This window comes from Gavia stellata, chromosome 12 (genome assembly GCF_030936135.1).
Source record: "Gavia stellata isolate bGavSte3 chromosome 12, bGavSte3.hap2, whole genome shotgun sequence".
Taxonomy (NCBI): domain Eukaryota; kingdom Metazoa; phylum Chordata; class Aves; order Gaviiformes; family Gaviidae; genus Gavia; species Gavia stellata.
The window spans coordinates 12,340,303-12,358,138 of NC_082605.1; the positions used below are offsets into that span (position 1 = coordinate 12,340,303).

Genomic DNA, 17,836 nt, shown 5'->3' on the forward strand with positions numbered 1-17,836 from the left:
TTTATTGCCAGATCTAAATTTCATTCCATAGGCACTGGATCAGGTCTTTAATCCTTTACTTAACCACAAAGAACTGTGCTGAGGAGTTTAATTCTTCCAAAACAACTGATAATATCCCTAAATGTTGAAAGTGGAGTACTTTCCAGTGTAAGCCAAATCCTGCATGTTTTGCTTTTAAGTAAATGCCACAGCAGATGCAAAACCAGTAGGATTCACACTGATGTTTTCTAGGAAAGGAGAAAATCTCCAAAAAACACAACCCATGCTTTAGAAGCAGTAGACAATTAAAGAAACAGTTCAATACTTGTTATACATGCGGTTTAATTCAGTACATTATGTGTATATGTTTAATTTATTGATTTAGGATTTAAGATTCTTGTATTTTATCACCCACGTATTTTAATAGATATTATGAACTGCCTTCTCATGATTTTACCAGTTAGATTTAATTGATTCTTCCTCCCCTGCCCTGATTTTCTGAACTGCCCTTATCCACAGCATTTCAATGAAAAGAAAATGTTCAAGATGAGCTAGACTTCTTCCACAGCAGATGAACTGTAGCATTTTAAAGGCTGTTTCCATCAGTATTGGGCAAGAAAAATCCAAGCAGCATTGGGGAAAAAGAAAAAAACCAATAGATGTAGAAACAGCATTCAGACATGCTCGCAGAAAATTTAGCAAGAGCTCTATTTGCAGTGCAAAAAAAGAGTCAACATATCCTGAAATTTGGAAGGGGTATATTATGAGGACCAAAATATGCAAAATGAAAGTGGTAAAAACATATTTAAGATTTCACCATGAAAGTCCACATACAAGTGTCTTCATGATCCAATTCAGCAGAGTTTGATCCAGCTTCATTTTCCGAGATTTAAATGTTCTCTGACAAGACTTAACTGTGCAACTCTATGATTGTGCAAGAAGCCCTTAAATACACTGAAATTAGTTCTTACTACATTTATATACTAAAGCTAACTAATCAGAGGTCTTAGGACATCAAAGAGGCTGAAATACTCATGTGGGCAAAAGCAGATATATCTGTTGCGATCTGAATAGCTACAGTGGTTTGAAGGAAATAGTCTTGCAAATACTATTTGGGTTATTCTGTCAGACAGTGGAGAATTTTTTTGTTGGATGAGCCATAAAAAACCTACAGAATGCTTGCCAAAAAACAGACCAAGATTATCTAGCCAACAAAGAAGCTTAAAAAAATAAGTATCTTTTCATATAGTGAAGTATATGAAGCTTCTCAGTATCACACTTACAAAATGATGCTTCCTAAAAATTCATGAAGTCAATATAACTTGACAGCAAATAGGCCCTTGCCAAGGCAGAATCCACTACTGGTTTAAAGTTACACTGATTTACTAGGAGGCTTAACTGGATAAACAGAAGCAAGTTTCTCACATTTTTCATATTTGATATCTCAGGTGACCTCTTGAAAAGTATTTCAGAGTACTGAAACACCTGGATGACTACTCTCCAACTACAAGAGAAGCATTTCATAAACACGCTTGCAACTTTTGAGATTGGAATGCTCAACATTAACAGCAACAATTGTTTACTGCAAACCTCAGGGATGGTGAAGGTTGGATCTAGCATGAATATTCCTCTTCCCCTTTGATAACAACAGCTCAACCACACCTAGGCAGATCAAAAATCTGATCATGTCTAAAGAGACACCTCCCAAGGTCAGTCCAATGATTGGGTGTCCAGATGATTTATTACATAAAAGAAATAACTTTCTACTATATTATACCAGATACATTACTCAGCTTCAGCACACAGCAAAAATCCCCACATGATCCCCTACAGATAAACATCAATGTAACCGTTTACCAATAACACAGCTACTCAGCCTTCAAGGCACTCATGAACTTCTGACAAAATGCAGTACAAAATGGCAGCATACTGTACTTCTATATATGCTCCAATGAAGCTATTAACATACACCAGCCATTCAGCTTGCATCAACTTGCTCTAACATTTGTCAATAATTACATTAAACAGAACAGATAGGAACTTGAATATAAAGCAAGAAGAAAAGTTTCTACTTCTTACAAGTCCTGAAACAAACAACACTGGTCTTCGTAATTGGCTGCCACGTACGTGCTCTGTGGCTGCTATACACCTGCAGCATTTGATCACAGGTAAGGCAATGCTGAGTCAACACTTTCAGGATGACCAGATTTATATCCATTAACTGTGTACATCTATCTCTGCCTCCTCACTCAATTCAGACTTGACCTCTTCTAGATCTTTCACAACTCTTCAGACAGAGAGAGTGATTCTTATTAACCAACCTAGAACATTTTCTGTGCTGCAAAATATCTTTACACGAATATTAACATATTATCATCTGTTTTACTCAATCTTCCAGCATTTCTAATGCGTTTGCAACTGTGCAATCCAAAGCTTGAATCACTAACAATGGGCAGAAGGAAGACCACATACCATGCAACATTTTGCATTACTTTTCACATGATTTTTTTTGTTTGTTTTGAGACAACCAATGATAAGAGCAAAAGCCCTGGTTCTCGCCTGTTTTGCATCAGCCGCCTTCTAAGCTGCTGCTATTCTTAAGCTACTATGATTTTTTTCACCTGGGTAAGGCAGGCAAAGATAATTCTCCCCCACTAAAAAAACCACTTTCCTTTTTCAATTAAAGCACACTACAAAAAGACACAGCAGCACTAGAATTTGACAGTCACACTCACTTAAACTAAATTCACTAAACAAAATATACTTAGATCAATATTTTGAAGTGATTATTGCCAAACCTATCAGTAAAACAAAATTATCTCTATTGAAAAAATCCTTACTATTCAAACCCCAGGAACTTTTATAAAGCAGGAATAAAAATATCAAAAATTGTTACTGTTTATAAACTGGAAGACTATAGAGATTGAAAGACCACTGAAGTATTCTTAAAGGACATTCAGAATTCTGCCAACACTACATTTTTGCTGCAGAAATCCTAGGTTCATGCTCTTCAAGGTGGATTTCAAGTGCTAGTGAGCAAACAGTACTAACTCAGTTGGATAGTGAACTGTTTGCTGTGTCAAAGCTTTTTGCCAAACACATATATATAATTTTTCTTTTTGCTATATGGATAATCAACCCCAGATGGCAATTTACATAGGCAACAGCATAAAGGAATCCATGCACTGCTGGTGCTCTCAGCCTCAATCAGAGCAAGCATGGGCGTTTGAGAATGTCACTGTTTATTTTTAATTGCTCTGTCCCTCCTTTGTGCAGGTTCAAGCGGTCAAAGATGTCGAAGTCCATTAGTAGAACTAGAAGGTGATGCCACTTCATTTTGTGAGAGGGTTCCTCAAATTTAAAAAGCAGCTGGTTTGTAACGTCCCTAAATGCCCAGTGGGCACCAGCTGTCAATCTCAGTTACCGTAGGGTCAGGGCAAAAAAGGGTCAGAGAGAGTCATACACCACAATGTGTTGTGAAATGTGCTTCCTCCGTTACCTTGCAGGCCTGAGAAAGGTTTGACCTTTTATAGGTATCCTAACGTAACTCTGCATGATGCTAGCAGGAGTATGTACTTACATAAACTTACAAAAGTTGTTTCCTTTTTCTGTGCCTTGGTTTCCATACCTGTACAACACGAACATGAATATTGACAAGCTGCTAGTGACAAAAAACAAACACAAAACTCTGCCCACTACTATTACCACTCAGAGGTATGAACACATCTTTATTTCACAAAAGGCAGTGGAAGGATTAATTCATTAACAGCAATTGAAAGTAACTAAAACTTTGAGGGAAGTTGTTAATGCCATAAAAGCTAAGTGATCTGGTTTCTCTTTGTCAATGACCTGTTTATCTGCTAACTTGCCTTTCACTTCACTGCTCCCCCAGTCACTTGGGAAGAAAGCATCTTTTAAAGTCCCACTTAAAGTCTCTCCTACTGACCTCTTAAACACCCATTTGCAATATGCAACTTATTCACTATGGTTTTGTCACTTTCCCCTTTCAGACTTGATAATAGGAAGCATTTATTTGCAGAGAGGGTGGTCAAACACTGGAACAGGCTTCCCAGAGAGATGGTCAAGTTTTGTCAGTGTTTGAGAGCCATTTGGACAACGGCCTTAACATGCTTTAACTTTTGCTCAGCCCTGAAGCAGGTAGTTGGACTAGATGATCATTGTACATCCCTTCTAACTGAAATATTATATTCTATACAGATTCTCAAAGAACAGATTGTAATTCCTAAACATATTTCTCCAAAACATTTTTGGACTATACATGAAGAGATAAACAGTCACTTACAGATATAATCTAGTTATGCATTTTTTCTTTGTAAGGAATAATTACTCTGCTCTGTCTCACCCCCATCTCCCAGAGCACAAAGTAACAGGAAGTCTGGCCAGTGCTATGCCAAAAGGAAAGCAGGTAACTTAGCTATACAAGGCCAACGTTGGGCAGAAGCCATCACTCAGCACTCATCAGCCTTGCACTCCTAACGACTTGTCCCTCCTTGGACCCCTTGTGCAGGCAGGCCCAGGACAGCAAGCAGGACACAACAGAAAAGGGAAGAAACTCCAGCAAGAGAGGTTGAAACCAGAGCTACAATCCCAGCAAAGCATATTCCCTGCAGGAATGACAAGCACAGCTCCCACAATGGGCTGCATGCTGCAACTGAGAATATGGGCAGTGAGGAACACTCCACTGGGAAAGCAGACACGATGGGGTACACATCACAGAAATCACTTTCATGCAAATGACAATATGACATAAACTAGATGGTCACAGGTATCACAGAAGAGGCTCACCAAAAGTTAATTATCAGCTATCAGCAAAATATTTCAGGTGAAATCAGCATGCCTCACTTAGTCCTTCACCTGCCTACAAAGTACAGGCAAAAATGAGAAAGCAGCATGTTCACCCAATGAAAGAATAAGGTCCTTATAGTAACATGACTTAACATCTCAAATGAAAGTAACCTCACTCAACCTTGTTCAGTCCTTGGGCACGTCCTGTCTTGGAAACATGCCCACCTTGCTTTTCTGAATTTGAAAGTCTAACACACTAAACTAGGTCAGTCTTCTCCCCTCTTCATTCAACTAAAATTGAGCAGGTAACTTTACTGGCTGCCTTATTTAAAAATTTCTATGTCTCCTCCTATTGAAAATAATTAAATTATTTCAGATTGGAAGAGAACACTCTCCTCTTTGTTGAGTGTCTCTTTCTATCAGGAAAACCGGGGGGAGTGAAAATGAGAGACTCACCTTCAGGGCAGGAATCTCCACATTGTCACCAAGGCTAACAGAGCCAGAAAGAATAGTCCCTGTCATCACCGTGCCTTGACCCTTGATAGAAAAACAGTGGTCGACTGCCATAAGGAAGTGTCCCGAGGGGTCTCTTGATGGCAGGTAAGCCTGAGACTTCAGGACCTGAAAAAAGAGATAAAAGCAGCACCACGCCTGGGTGAAAAGTCATGACAGCCATACAGCAAAAGGAAGGCAAGCAGATGATTGATTGAACAAGCTTGCAGTTTTACTGATTTCAGGCATCTCCCAATGAGTTTAGAACGCACCAATGTCAAATTAACTGCATGCCATAGAGCAGACACTCACTTAGCAGCGGGAACAGTTCGATTTTCTGCTTTAGAAAGATTTGGTGCTGCACATTTAGCTTAGTTAGCAAAACTGCACTGGCAATAAAGTTGCTGCCAAACTCCATGTAAAGACTGCAGCAAAGCAGAGAGAAAAAAAAAAATCCTGTACGTCCCCACTTTTTTCTCCCCCAGTACAATTTTACAGTGCATTTTGCTACTTCAGCTTTTTTAGGTTTCATGAAAATGAACTTATATAGTTCTGTTACTGCCTCATAAACCCCATACCTGCCTCCCTCCCAGAAAAACTATTATACTGGGATAAGCTTTCAAAGTCAACTTCCCCTTCAGATTTCTGTTAACACTTCTTGGAGGATCAAACCACTGAGAAAAACAGCTACATAAGTACCATTTTCTAGATAAATTCTCCAAGTTTTGTTTTTCTGACAAATACTATGTTTCTTAAAATATATCATCATAGACAGAAGTCCTTAATTATAGAAATGCAGCCATGTACCCAACAGCACTTCAGAGGAACTGGTTCAGCCCTGTCCCAAATCACTTTTGATCTCTGCCTCTGTTATGACATCAGCATATAAACTTGGCACTGGCCTTTAATGTCTGCTTAAGGTCAGAACCTGCAGGTTAAGCCCAAGTTGCAATGGCAGAACAATGGAGAGAGTCTCTTATCAAGGACAGAAAGGATAATACCTTGATGTTCAATGGCAGGGCTCACACAGCATTTGCCAGCTCTTCTAATATTGGGTCTCAGAGTTGACAGAAACAGCTGCAACATAGGTATTTCCTTCAAAGGTTTTAATGCTGGGGAACATCCCAGTAAATCTACCCAGAACCAGATGAAGGCAGATCCTAAGGACTTGCCTATCTCTAGCTCTCTAAGCATTGCTGTGGGCAGCCTTGTTCTTGCTAAGTCTATTCTAATGCCATACCACATCACGCCCCCATGCCCATCTCAGGCCATGTGTACCTCAGAGGAGGTACAAGATCCAGTGCTCAGCAGCTATGCGGAACATCCTGCCTTTGTACAAGCCAGGCTGCCCTGAGCCAGACATATCTAGATTTTTGATGACTGGTGCTGTAGCCTAACTTCAGCAATTTACAAGTATTCTCAACCTGCAGCACCCAAATCAGACCTTGACAAGTCTGCAAAGAATGCCTTTGTTTTAGGACTACTTTCTGCTGTCTGCAAATAACAGTGGCACCCCTCCAAGGCAAAGATGCTACTTCTCCCTAAAGCTTATTCACAGAAGGGTGACAAGTCTACTACAAGCTACAAACAGCTCTCAAACAGCTATTTTAAGTGTCCTGCCCTTCACAGTATAAGCTTCAATAACATATAGCTTATCGTATAACTTCATTTTTTGAAAACCTGAGAATTTATTTGCCCTCCCCCCAAAAAAAGCCAAACCCACATTGATAGAACTAAGGATACCTGTGAAGCATCCGTTTGCTTAAAGTCTTCTCTTGTTCATATGGGTCTGATATAATGTTAGTTACACAATCATACAGGTTTTTTTCCAGGCCCTACATCATTCAGGGTACAGGGTAAATCCAGGCCATGTTTTTTATCTTTTGCAGATGTGCAAAGCAACAGTAAGCAAGGCAGAGCATCACAGAGAAAGATGGTTTCATCATGAAGGCAAGTGGTGCTCCTCCAGAGAATGGATTCTACACTTGCTTATGCCAGAACTCCCATGTATTGCCATTCTCTTGAAAATGAAACTTTCCACAAGTAATCACTGACTATACACCTCAAATTGTCCAAACAGAAACCCCAAAGCTTAACAGAAGTGCTAAGCACTCACAATTACAATCAGTTGGCAGGTACTATGATCTGAACACAAGCATGTCCCAAAAAGAGTTCCTAGTTTCCTTAAATTTGGCAACCAAAATTAGTAAACTCAGTAGACTTAACTCCTTTGTGCTTCAGCTTCCCAATCTAAATATGGATTAAAGTCACCTCTACACTTCGTATTGGTCTTTTGGAAGTAAATTAACTGTTTGCCAAGTGCTCAAGACCACAGCGATGCGTGCCAAAGAAAAGTCCAGGAGGAAATTAATCACTCTCAATGCAGAGCAGTATTTGGATGGAGTCATGAGGCCACACAGAGAATAATGAGAATTAAAACAAAATACGGACTACCTGCTCACTAGTTGAGCCCTGTCCATCCTGTGCAAGGAATGAGGTAAGGGTTGTTTAGAATAAAGAATCATGCACTTAAACACTGGATAATAATACACACACAAAGGAAGGAGACAGTTCCCAACATGTAACTTTTGAGTGCCTGACTTCACAACTTTACTGCTTCCTTAATTGCAGTACAATTATGAAACAACACCTACCAAGGATCTGGCAGAATTTTAAAGCTATTTTTATTCACTATGCTTCGTAATTCTTTACAACTTTAAAACCAATTTCACCACACAGGTGATGCTGTTTCTAAAGACACAGCTATTCAAAGGCATTGAAGCCTAGTAGTTGAAAAAGGAGATCCACTTCTGGGGCATGCAACCTCAACTTCTCCATTCACTGGAAGGAATCTCTAAAGAATCAGGTTCCTTATAACTGACATTAATGCAAGAGTTCCTTAGCTCTTAGTATTCATACAGTGTACTCCAAAAGACTAAGAAAAGTTTGAGCACATTTTATGTTATTATTATGTTCTTCAGCAGGTACCTCAATTAATTCAGAAACACCTAGTGGATTCTCAGACTCTGGGGCTTCTGGTCCACCGGGCTTTGCTGCAACAGCAACAACAGGACACCCACAGAACCTGAAAGAGAGAAAGACTCCCACCATTAGACCACAGATCTCCTACACGTGTCAATGTAAAGTAGTTCCAGGCTCATCTAACAATGAAGGCAAAGAAAATCCCTCAACTTCCAAATTATCTGCTCTTCCCCCATAGTGAATAACTGACAATTTTTTCTTGAATTACTAGCATCTGCGGTACTGGACTTCACTATGACATCTTCAACCCTGTTTAGTATTAGCCACTGATTCAATTCTGTGGCAGTCAAAAGTAAGACTTCAGTTTATTTCAGAAGCAAGGGTCTGTTACCCAGTCTTATTGCATTCAAGCCATCTTACCTGGAGAGCAGCACTGTTTTCAACTTTCATTAAAGCAACTGTAATCCTAGCTGTAGAGTCGTAACCTTCAAAACAGGAGCCAAATGCAAGATGGCACATGACATCTACCTGAGTCTGCAGGCAGACTGCAAGATTCACAGACAATAGAAAGTTCTAAATCTACTTAAATCAAAGTTCATGAGTCCCACAATCTCACACATGCAAAGGTTCAGAGGAGAGCAGTATTTTCAGTTGACGTCAGTTTAGCTTTTCTCTTACAATGAATTTTACTCAAGTCCTTAATATTCAGCAGCTTTTTTTAAGTCTGCTGGCTGAATTTGTAACTTTTGCTCCCTAAAATGAAACGTACTGTTTGAATCATCCGATAGTTTGTTTTGCCTACATTTTAGAAAGGCAAGTTAGACTATAAGTCAAATTATTACTGCATTTTTGCAAGAGTCAGGATTAACCATGTAAAGGATATATATATTAAAGCAATGAAATAATAATCAGCAATAACACAAAAAAGTGATTGGGTCTCATAGATACTTGATTCTTATGCAACAGATTCAGACCAAAGGTAATTATTGTGGTCAACCCCCATAGATTTTTATCTCAAAAAGGGAGTGAGCTGGAAGACTACGACAGCCTTTTTTCTTTATCAAGGCACTAAGTTCTACAGAGGGAGCTCATTTAGCAACCAAACAGTAATCAAGTGTATAGGGTGTTTTCTGCATTTATATGCCATAAGTCTGAGGCATCTAGGGACAAAGCGTAATAAAAATGTACACTGAAAATTCCTGTGATTAACCATAAAACTTCTGGGAATTTATTTGCATACAAATCCTCTAGGGCACTGTATTGCAACGAACAGAAATTTATGCTGAACCAGGTGCTTTACTCCTTTTCCCATATACCAGAACAAACTGGAATAATCACATACTGCCTTTGGAGGCACTTCCAAACAGGATTCGGCCCTACTAAAACTCTTATTCCATCACATCGATTTATTGTCAGCAGAGTTTAGACCCTGCCGAACAAAGATAAAAGCTGGCATGCGCAAAAAATTATGGAAAAAAACCCCAGAAATTCCATTCATAGGTACAGTTTGCTTTTACTTTTGGTATCAATCCATGGAACAAGCAAGTTTCGATTAGGTTAAATTTACAAGCATCAAACTATTCAAATATATGACAGTTACTTTCCTCTACCTTCTATGGAGTCTTCTGACAACGCTACAATAATTTCCCCAGCATCAATGCCAACACCTAATCTACAGCTGCAACAGACTTGAGATTTGCCTACTGCTATGGAATTGTGCATGCATGCCTGTGCGTGTAGAGAAATAACAATCAATAAGTAAACTATTCTGGAAAAAAACTCATTGCCAAGTGTTTGGGGTCAGAGACAGCTGCCAATGGTCTCAGCATACACTCTGCTAATAAGAGTAGTTTAGAAATACAAAACAGTTAAAAAACATGCATTTGGAAATTCAAAGTCAAGTGGGAAAGAGGTTGTCAAGAAAACACACATGCCTAACATACAATAGGACAAGCACTTTACAATCAAGCCTAGGTCAGCAGAGCTTTCAAAGCACCATAAAGCACAGACTGCACGTATAAAAACTGAATTTTTGTTATGAGAACAATACACAGACACATCCAATAAAAGAGCATTTCTAGGATCCAAGGTTCAAATGGGTAATTAAAACATTATGACAGGACCATTTCTCTCCAGGTGGAATCACAGCTGTTGTGATCAGCTGATACACATCCTTGTTTTAAAAGGGGGCTAGAGGTAAGGACCTCACAGTTAGCATGTCAACTGTTTCAAAAACACACTTCCCCTTCAGTTTTGACAATCTGCTAATTTTCAAGACATGCTGTAAAGACCCATCCATACTCCAGGATATGGAGAAGATTTAATTTGAACAGTGTGCATAAAAAGTATTTCTAAACACCAATTTCCTTACAAAAATTTGTCTTCCTTTTATGAATATGCAACCAGAAAGGTCTTTTTTCCAATCATTTGCAATACAATCTTGGACTAAACCAAGATTGAAGTACCACCTACAGCAGCAATTAGTGCCATTCAAGAAGAATAAACAAATTTTAAAAGGACAAAATAAAAGTGAGCAGTATATTAAGACAAACTCTCTTAAAAATCATTAACTTCTTGGCATAGATGATAAACAGATAGAAAATAACTATTAATTGTAATCCTGCTTAATTCACATTCTATGTATCAACCTTTCAAACAACCAAATAAAAATTTTAAGAATGCCATTAGATAATTACCTCTAAAGTTTTCCTAACTTTATTATCTCAGTGCTGTCCCAATTAGGATTACCTGTGAATTTGATCAACAAACTCACAGCTATAAAAATTGCTGATGCAAAATGCTTTGAGATATTGCAGGTGTCTCATTTCTCTATCTCCCCTAAAATGAGGGGCAGCAACCTACAGGAAAAAAACACAGTCCACCCTGTATTTATTTATTTGCCCTTAAATCAACACCTTTCAGAGAGAGTTGAAAGTTGCAGGATTCTAAGCTCACAAGAGAGGATTTCACTTTCTTGGTGACCTCTGTACCATTCCCAGCAAAATTAATGGACCCAAGAACAACACAGGAACTGGAAAACCACCAAAATCTTCATAGTCACTATTGGGGCAGTTGCATAGTTCAAAAAGGGATATTGCCCTACCATCACAAATAAGCTAAGCAGGAACCACCATATCCAACCCAAGCTTTGCTTTTTCAGTCCTGGTAAAATTCTGTCCTCTGTATGCTGAATCCTATTCCTTCAATTCTTCAAATCAAAATGTGACCTAATAGCTATAAACATGAGAGTCAATGTCCCCTTATGACCCTGGGCAGAGCAAGCTGTGCTTCAGTTTGTGTAATCGCTAAATAAATACTGTGTCTGTATTGTATCTTCCCACTTCATAACAGCAACATATTTCCACTCATGAATCTCACTGCACTTCACTCATTATGTACCCTCAGTTAACTTACCTAAACAGGACTGACAAACATCATCCCAGCCAGAGCCACATTACTTGATATCAGCTTCCATCATTCTGCTCTCCCTAGTTGGGGCAATCACATTTTCACCCTCAAATAAGGAAAAGCCCTAACACTTCCTTTTCTCCAGAGTGAAGATGACTTGCAGGTCACAAAAAAAGCTGCAAGCCCATAAACATAAAAAAAAAACCCCAAACCAACCCAACCCAAAAAACCACAGTTCTTCACCTTGTTTTATCCAATCTGAACTCCAAGCAGCCCTTTAAACTGAAAAGCTTCATTATAGGAAAATATTTCTCTACACGTGATACTTGCAGATGCAAATTCAGGACTGCATTTGAGTTGCTGGTAATCTTTCCACTCTCTTACCATCTTTGCTAGACATCTCGGTATGTTTAAAAGCATGTTGGAAGGGAAATGTGCCTGAAGTATTTTTGTTAAACATTTTGTTACAAGTTAGCTATTAATATTACTGTTACACTTACTTAGTGTTTTCCAAGGTCTTCTGCATTTTCTTAGTCATCTTCTCAATGGCACTTTGTCTCTTCCCTTCTGGAAGGAGATCTATTTTGTTCAGAACTACCACCATCTTCTGGCAGGCAATTTGCCCAATTACCAAGCACTCTGCTGACTGCGTCTGCATCCCTTTTGTCACATCTATTACAAGCATCATCAAATCAATAATCTGGGCACCTGGAGGAGAATTCACAGTCAGTATTGCAGCAGTATGAGAAGATTAAGAACCATTTTCTCAAATAGTTTCCATAAAAACTGTCAGTATATATACAAAGGCCCAGAAATATGAACAAAATACAAGTCAAAGTAAGCATCGGATACATGGCTATGTTCAAAAATAACACTTCAGAAACTGAAGCTATTATATGCTAACATTGGATCATAAATAAAATGGAAGCATGTGATAGTTTACATCCTCCTTCATATTAACAGTTCAAGTTTAAGGATGTTATCACTGCATCTGAAAAATAAAGTTAAGAAAACTACCCTTGTTGCAACACAAGCAAGACGTTTGCCTCAATTCAAAAAGATAATCTAGGAAGCTAAGCGAGAATACAGTATGGCCAAAGTAACATACACATTGCAGACAGCTGCACACTCAAAGCAACCCCGATAAGAACGAACTACTTGCTGCATAACTACACCTGCAATCCTTAGTCCCCGCCTGCTTCTCATCATTTCTTCTTTCAGAGTCCAAAGTTTGATAAAAGGGAAAACAAGATCACCACCACCAGAGGCAGGTTACGCCAAGTCTAAACAAATTCCTACAATCCCTCAATGTGATGAAGAGGCAATTTAAACCCTGCAATACATTGTCATTCATTCACTCCCATCTACATAAACTTGAATATATACATCATACACAGCCACAAACAGATCCGATTCCTAGATCTCTTCAAAAAAAAGTTCCTAAATTTTAGGCTGAAGTTACCTATCATGCTTATGGATTATTTTTATTTTTCTAAGTATTGTTGTCATGATCCCTTAATTGAAGCAACCTGAATTTCATGGATTTAAATCAGTTTTCGAGGAAGCTTTTGATGAATGTTGGGCCTTCCACTAATTACATTCAGGATTTTCCTGTCTTGTTCCAGGTAACTGAAATACTCTGAATACCAAAAAAGTAAAGTACAACAGACTTTCAGGTTGAGAAATGTTAAACATAAAAAACTAAAACAAAAGCTAAAGCTGAACTACCAGAAAGTCTTATATAAAAAACCCACATTTTGAAAGAGGACAGAAGCTAAAAATCATGCAAAATTGCAGCATTGTGAATTTAAGCACTTTTAATATTTGCCTTAAGCTTTTGATCAGAAGAACAAAAAATCGATACAATTGTTCCTTGTTCCTTCGCCCTCTCCAACCTTCCCCTCCGCTTTTTTTTTTAAGCTTTTACAATGGCTATGACAACAGCTACCCTTGTTCATAATTCCCATGAACTCAGGATAGGAAACCATTCTGAGGTTGAAGTGCATGGGTGAATGAGTGGGTGGGAACTACAAACAAGAAAAAAATTACGGTTACAAATGACTATTTTCAACCTACCAAAGCTTTCCTCTTGTAATAATGAATGCTAAACCCTTCAGAGCACTAGGTTGGGTAACTGTGACATTTCCAAAGATCCTGCAGAATTTTCACCAATCATTTCAAATATCTCTCCATGACAAACTGAAGACAGACTTTATATCTTCAAGAAGTATTTTTCATTTTTATTGTTTCAAGAATTGTATTAATTTAGAACTTGCTTACATTATAACACAAACATCATCAAGGCTGTACAAAAGGCTCAGACTTTATACACCATACTGAAGTGCAGACCTAAAGGACAGGAAGCAAGGGGAACGAACAGCATGAAAACAGTTCAAATGGGACAAAACGCTGAACAACCAGAATGCATGCACTTTTGTGAGTACATACAGGAGGGTTTTTTTGAACTTAAATACAACACCAATATTTTTGTATGAAACTGTACCACACAGTAATTCTTACTACACAGGTGACACCCTTAAAATGAATGGGAATTAATAATTAAAACCAAACCATCAAGTCAAATTGATTATTAATATTATAAAAAGTGCATCTAGTAACATAACAATGCTGCAGCTTAAGTTTTAGCTAACTCTGTTACGGCTACTAGAGCGTGGCAACCCTTATGCTCCAGAATTAAGCCAAAGTAACCAGATACGAGTCTGGCCTTGAAAGGGTGGCTGATAAGATGCATTATATATGGTGTGGTACCTCTTCCCTCCAACAGGAGACAAAATCTGCCCTGAAACTGTTATACACAGTTTCAGTACAAGGGCCACTTTATCCCGAAACACTAAATCAACTGCTTTGAATACATTTGTTATAAAGCAAATATTTGTAATTACTGTATTTATGAATCTATTAGCAACACTTTTAAAGAGTCATAAAAATCATCAGCCCAGATGCTAGAAGGTCAAGAATGACTACCTCAGTGCATTTCATAGCAAAGAAGATGAACAAAGGAAAAATAACTGTATAGTCCATGGAAAGACTCCAGAAACCCCAGAAAATGTATCATGATACTCCAGGCAAAAATATACTACAGTCAAGGAAACAGCAGCACGATCAAGTTAGCAAATATGTGCCTCAGTACAACTATTATGCCTCCTCCAAATCCGTAACGTGCTAACTAGCCACAGTTTAAGAGATGTTGCAAGATAGAACAGAAAGCATGACAGGGGGAGAGCTGGCACCCAAGGAGGGTGGGAATCTGGTGCCCTTCAACAGAGTCATGGAACCAAGGGAAAGATCAGGACAGCATTGACAGTAATACTTTAACTGCATTCTCCCCGAGGCATGAGGGTGTTTTGTACATGTCTACTCACGCCTACCAAGACATGAATGCTCAAGTTTACAGGACCCTTGGGCAACAAGGCAAAAAAAAAAAAAAAAAACACCACCGAGATTTAGTTCCTCAACTTTCTTCTGAGCTGTTTAATAAGCTGTCTTTGACGATTCACCTTCTTTCCAATCCCTCAGTATTCTCCTAGCCAGTTTTACATTTTACAACCCATTTCCTCAGTTGCCATTATTCATGGGTTAAATACCAAAATGAAGTAATCTAGAGAAATCAAAACAAGGTGCACAGGGATTCACAAATGTAACATTTCTAATCAGGAAAAGTTGGCAGGTCACTTGTAACAAGGTGACAAAACTATAAACCCCTCCAAAGAACATGGAACATCTCATTCAGCACGTTTTTTCCTCATAGCATGTAAATAGTAATAGCAGACGTACTATTGCCTGACTTTATATTTGCAATTTAAGACTATTAATCAATCAACTCACTACTATGTTGAATGTTCCTGAAAAAGGAACAATGTTCCTGAAGAATTTTTTTACCACAGAACAAGATTTAACTAGGGAAGGTGAAGTGAGGATGGATTATAAGAGCATTCTCATGTATGTAATCCCACTTGGAAAAACCTTTTGAGGCATAAAAATATTACAACCATGCCAAGCAGAGACTCCAAAACCAACAAGAATAAAAGAAGGTGACAATATCACTCAATACACCTGCACTGTGACCACAGAACACCTGCCATGGGCTCTTGTGGGAAATGGAACAAAAAGGAACTGAAACGCTTTGTTTTCACTCAAAAAAAGGAGACAGGATACGGCCTTACACAGTTAAGAGTGATATGGAAAAGATGAGCGTTCCTCAAGCCCTCAAAGCAGGCAAATGGCTTAAAATTAACCCGAACGAAGCAGAGACACATGCAAAGGACAGGTCTGCATATTAAGGAAGCACAGCAATCAAGAAAAGTATTTTATCTGCATTGAAGGAGGTCATATAGAATCGGTGATAAAGTTAAATTAAGGTATTCAAATTATTTCCCCTACAGAAATAACACGGGTGTAAACTTTCATTTGCCATTTCATCTATAAATGAGTTGTTCAAGAACATTCAGAAAGATAGAGAGTCCTCCTGAAGTGCGATTTCTCACTTTGCTTGAAAATGAAAGATGAACTATTGGAGTATCCTTTGTGTGATGACATACAGCTTAGATGCAGCCCTGTAAAAAGCAAATGAAATGAACTAGTTAGTTGTCATCAGAAAACACAAGGGGTGGGGAAAGATGGGAATTATATTGCAAGATAAGCAGCTAAACCACAGCACAAAACCAAAGTAGCTAGTCTACGCAAAGAAATATAAACAAGATAGATAACACACAAACAGAGATAATCTGGATGACAGCCAGATACAGGAAAAAATGCAACAAGACCAGCAGCACAGCATCACAGAGAAAAGACTGCAAGAAGGGCCAGCTAAACGTGGAAGCAGCAGCACTGATTTGTGCCACAAAAGCAACAGGGAACACAGGACTCATAGGTATTAACAAAAATACCTTCACAGAAAAGAGAAAGAAAAAAATCTAGCCCCTGCTTTGAACAATCACATCCAATCCACTCTTGCTTCTGAATTTCGGGGAGTATCTGATTATGAACAGTCATCAGGAAGTAACTTATTACTCTCTACTCATTGGACTAGTTGAATCGGAAATATCCTAGATTACGACAAGTTTCAAAAGTTTCCCTAAACTGGCCATCAGCTCCATTTCTCTGAGGGAAGAGCAAAATGATTCCACTTGCAGCACATAATTCACAACCAGCTCTCATTCTTGATCCTGACAGAACTCACCAGCTGCTGTCTGAGGACACCCAAAAAGATAACCCAGAAGAATAGTATACATTAAAAAAAAGGTATGTATTGATGAACTTTTAATCTTTAGGAGAAAATTCATTGCATTCTCTGCTTTTATATTATTTAGTATACTATATCTTCAAAACTTTACTGGAATAGGAAGAAAGACCTACACAGATTTCTAGGCAACGAGGCTGCAGACTTTCATCCCGTGTATTAGACTCACTCCTCATAAATATGCTAAGTAGTGTCACACCCACCTTTGATTTCCACACAGCTTATATAAATAAAGCGCACTTGATTTCACTCACTGAAGCTGAAGTAGACACTTAAGTCCAAACTCTGCAATGTTTACATGCTACTGTCTCACATGCTCACACAAAAGCATACAATTAGTAAAACCAGACCTGTTACACCAGCATTCACAGGGAAACACCATGTGAGCACCCAACCCACAGGCTACATTTTTAAATCTGTAAGGCACTATAATCGTCATGTTTATTTTAGAACAGAACATTATGTCTTAAATAACAACTCTCCTTCAACCTCATCACACAAGTTGCTGCAGTTCTGCATGCACATGAACTCAAAACCCCTTCTGTTTGTGCAGTATGTTGCATGCTTGTAAATTATACACCCAAACTCCAAGACTGAGCTGTGTACAGATGGAGCCATACAGCAAAGTACAATTTTTACAGTAAGTTAGAGGGCATTATTAGGTCTAGGGAAAAAAACCCCAAAACATTTCAGCCTCTCATATTACTTTCAGTTCCAAAAACTTATTACTCTTTTATTATATATGTGCACTGTGCTTACTTTCAGAACCATTAGGTTATGAACTCCAAGCACAAAACCAGCTAGCCATTTCAGTATTACTGAAAAGGAGAACCAAAAGGCTTTTTTTTTCCCCCCCCAATAAATAGGCAGAATCTCAATTGTTTTCTCTTCAACAAATGCTCTAATATT

General features: G+C 38.5%; 1 protein-coding gene across 1 annotated transcript in view; it reads right to left on the reverse strand.

Moving 5' to 3' along the window:
- The window catches only part of EEFSEC (eukaryotic elongation factor, selenocysteine-tRNA specific), a 125,449-nt gene that overhangs the window by 80,147 nt on the left and 27,466 nt on the right, over positions 1 to 17,836 (reverse strand). Inside the window, exons 2-4 of the mRNA XM_059823242.1 lie at positions 12,168 to 12,375; positions 8,266 to 8,362; positions 5,242 to 5,406 (exon numbers count right to left, since the gene is read on the reverse strand). Coding sequence (XP_059679225.1) covers positions 5,242 to 5,406; positions 8,266 to 8,362; positions 12,168 to 12,375 — 470 coding nt within the window. The remainder of the gene's footprint in view (positions 1 to 5,241; positions 5,407 to 8,265; positions 8,363 to 12,167; positions 12,376 to 17,836) is intronic.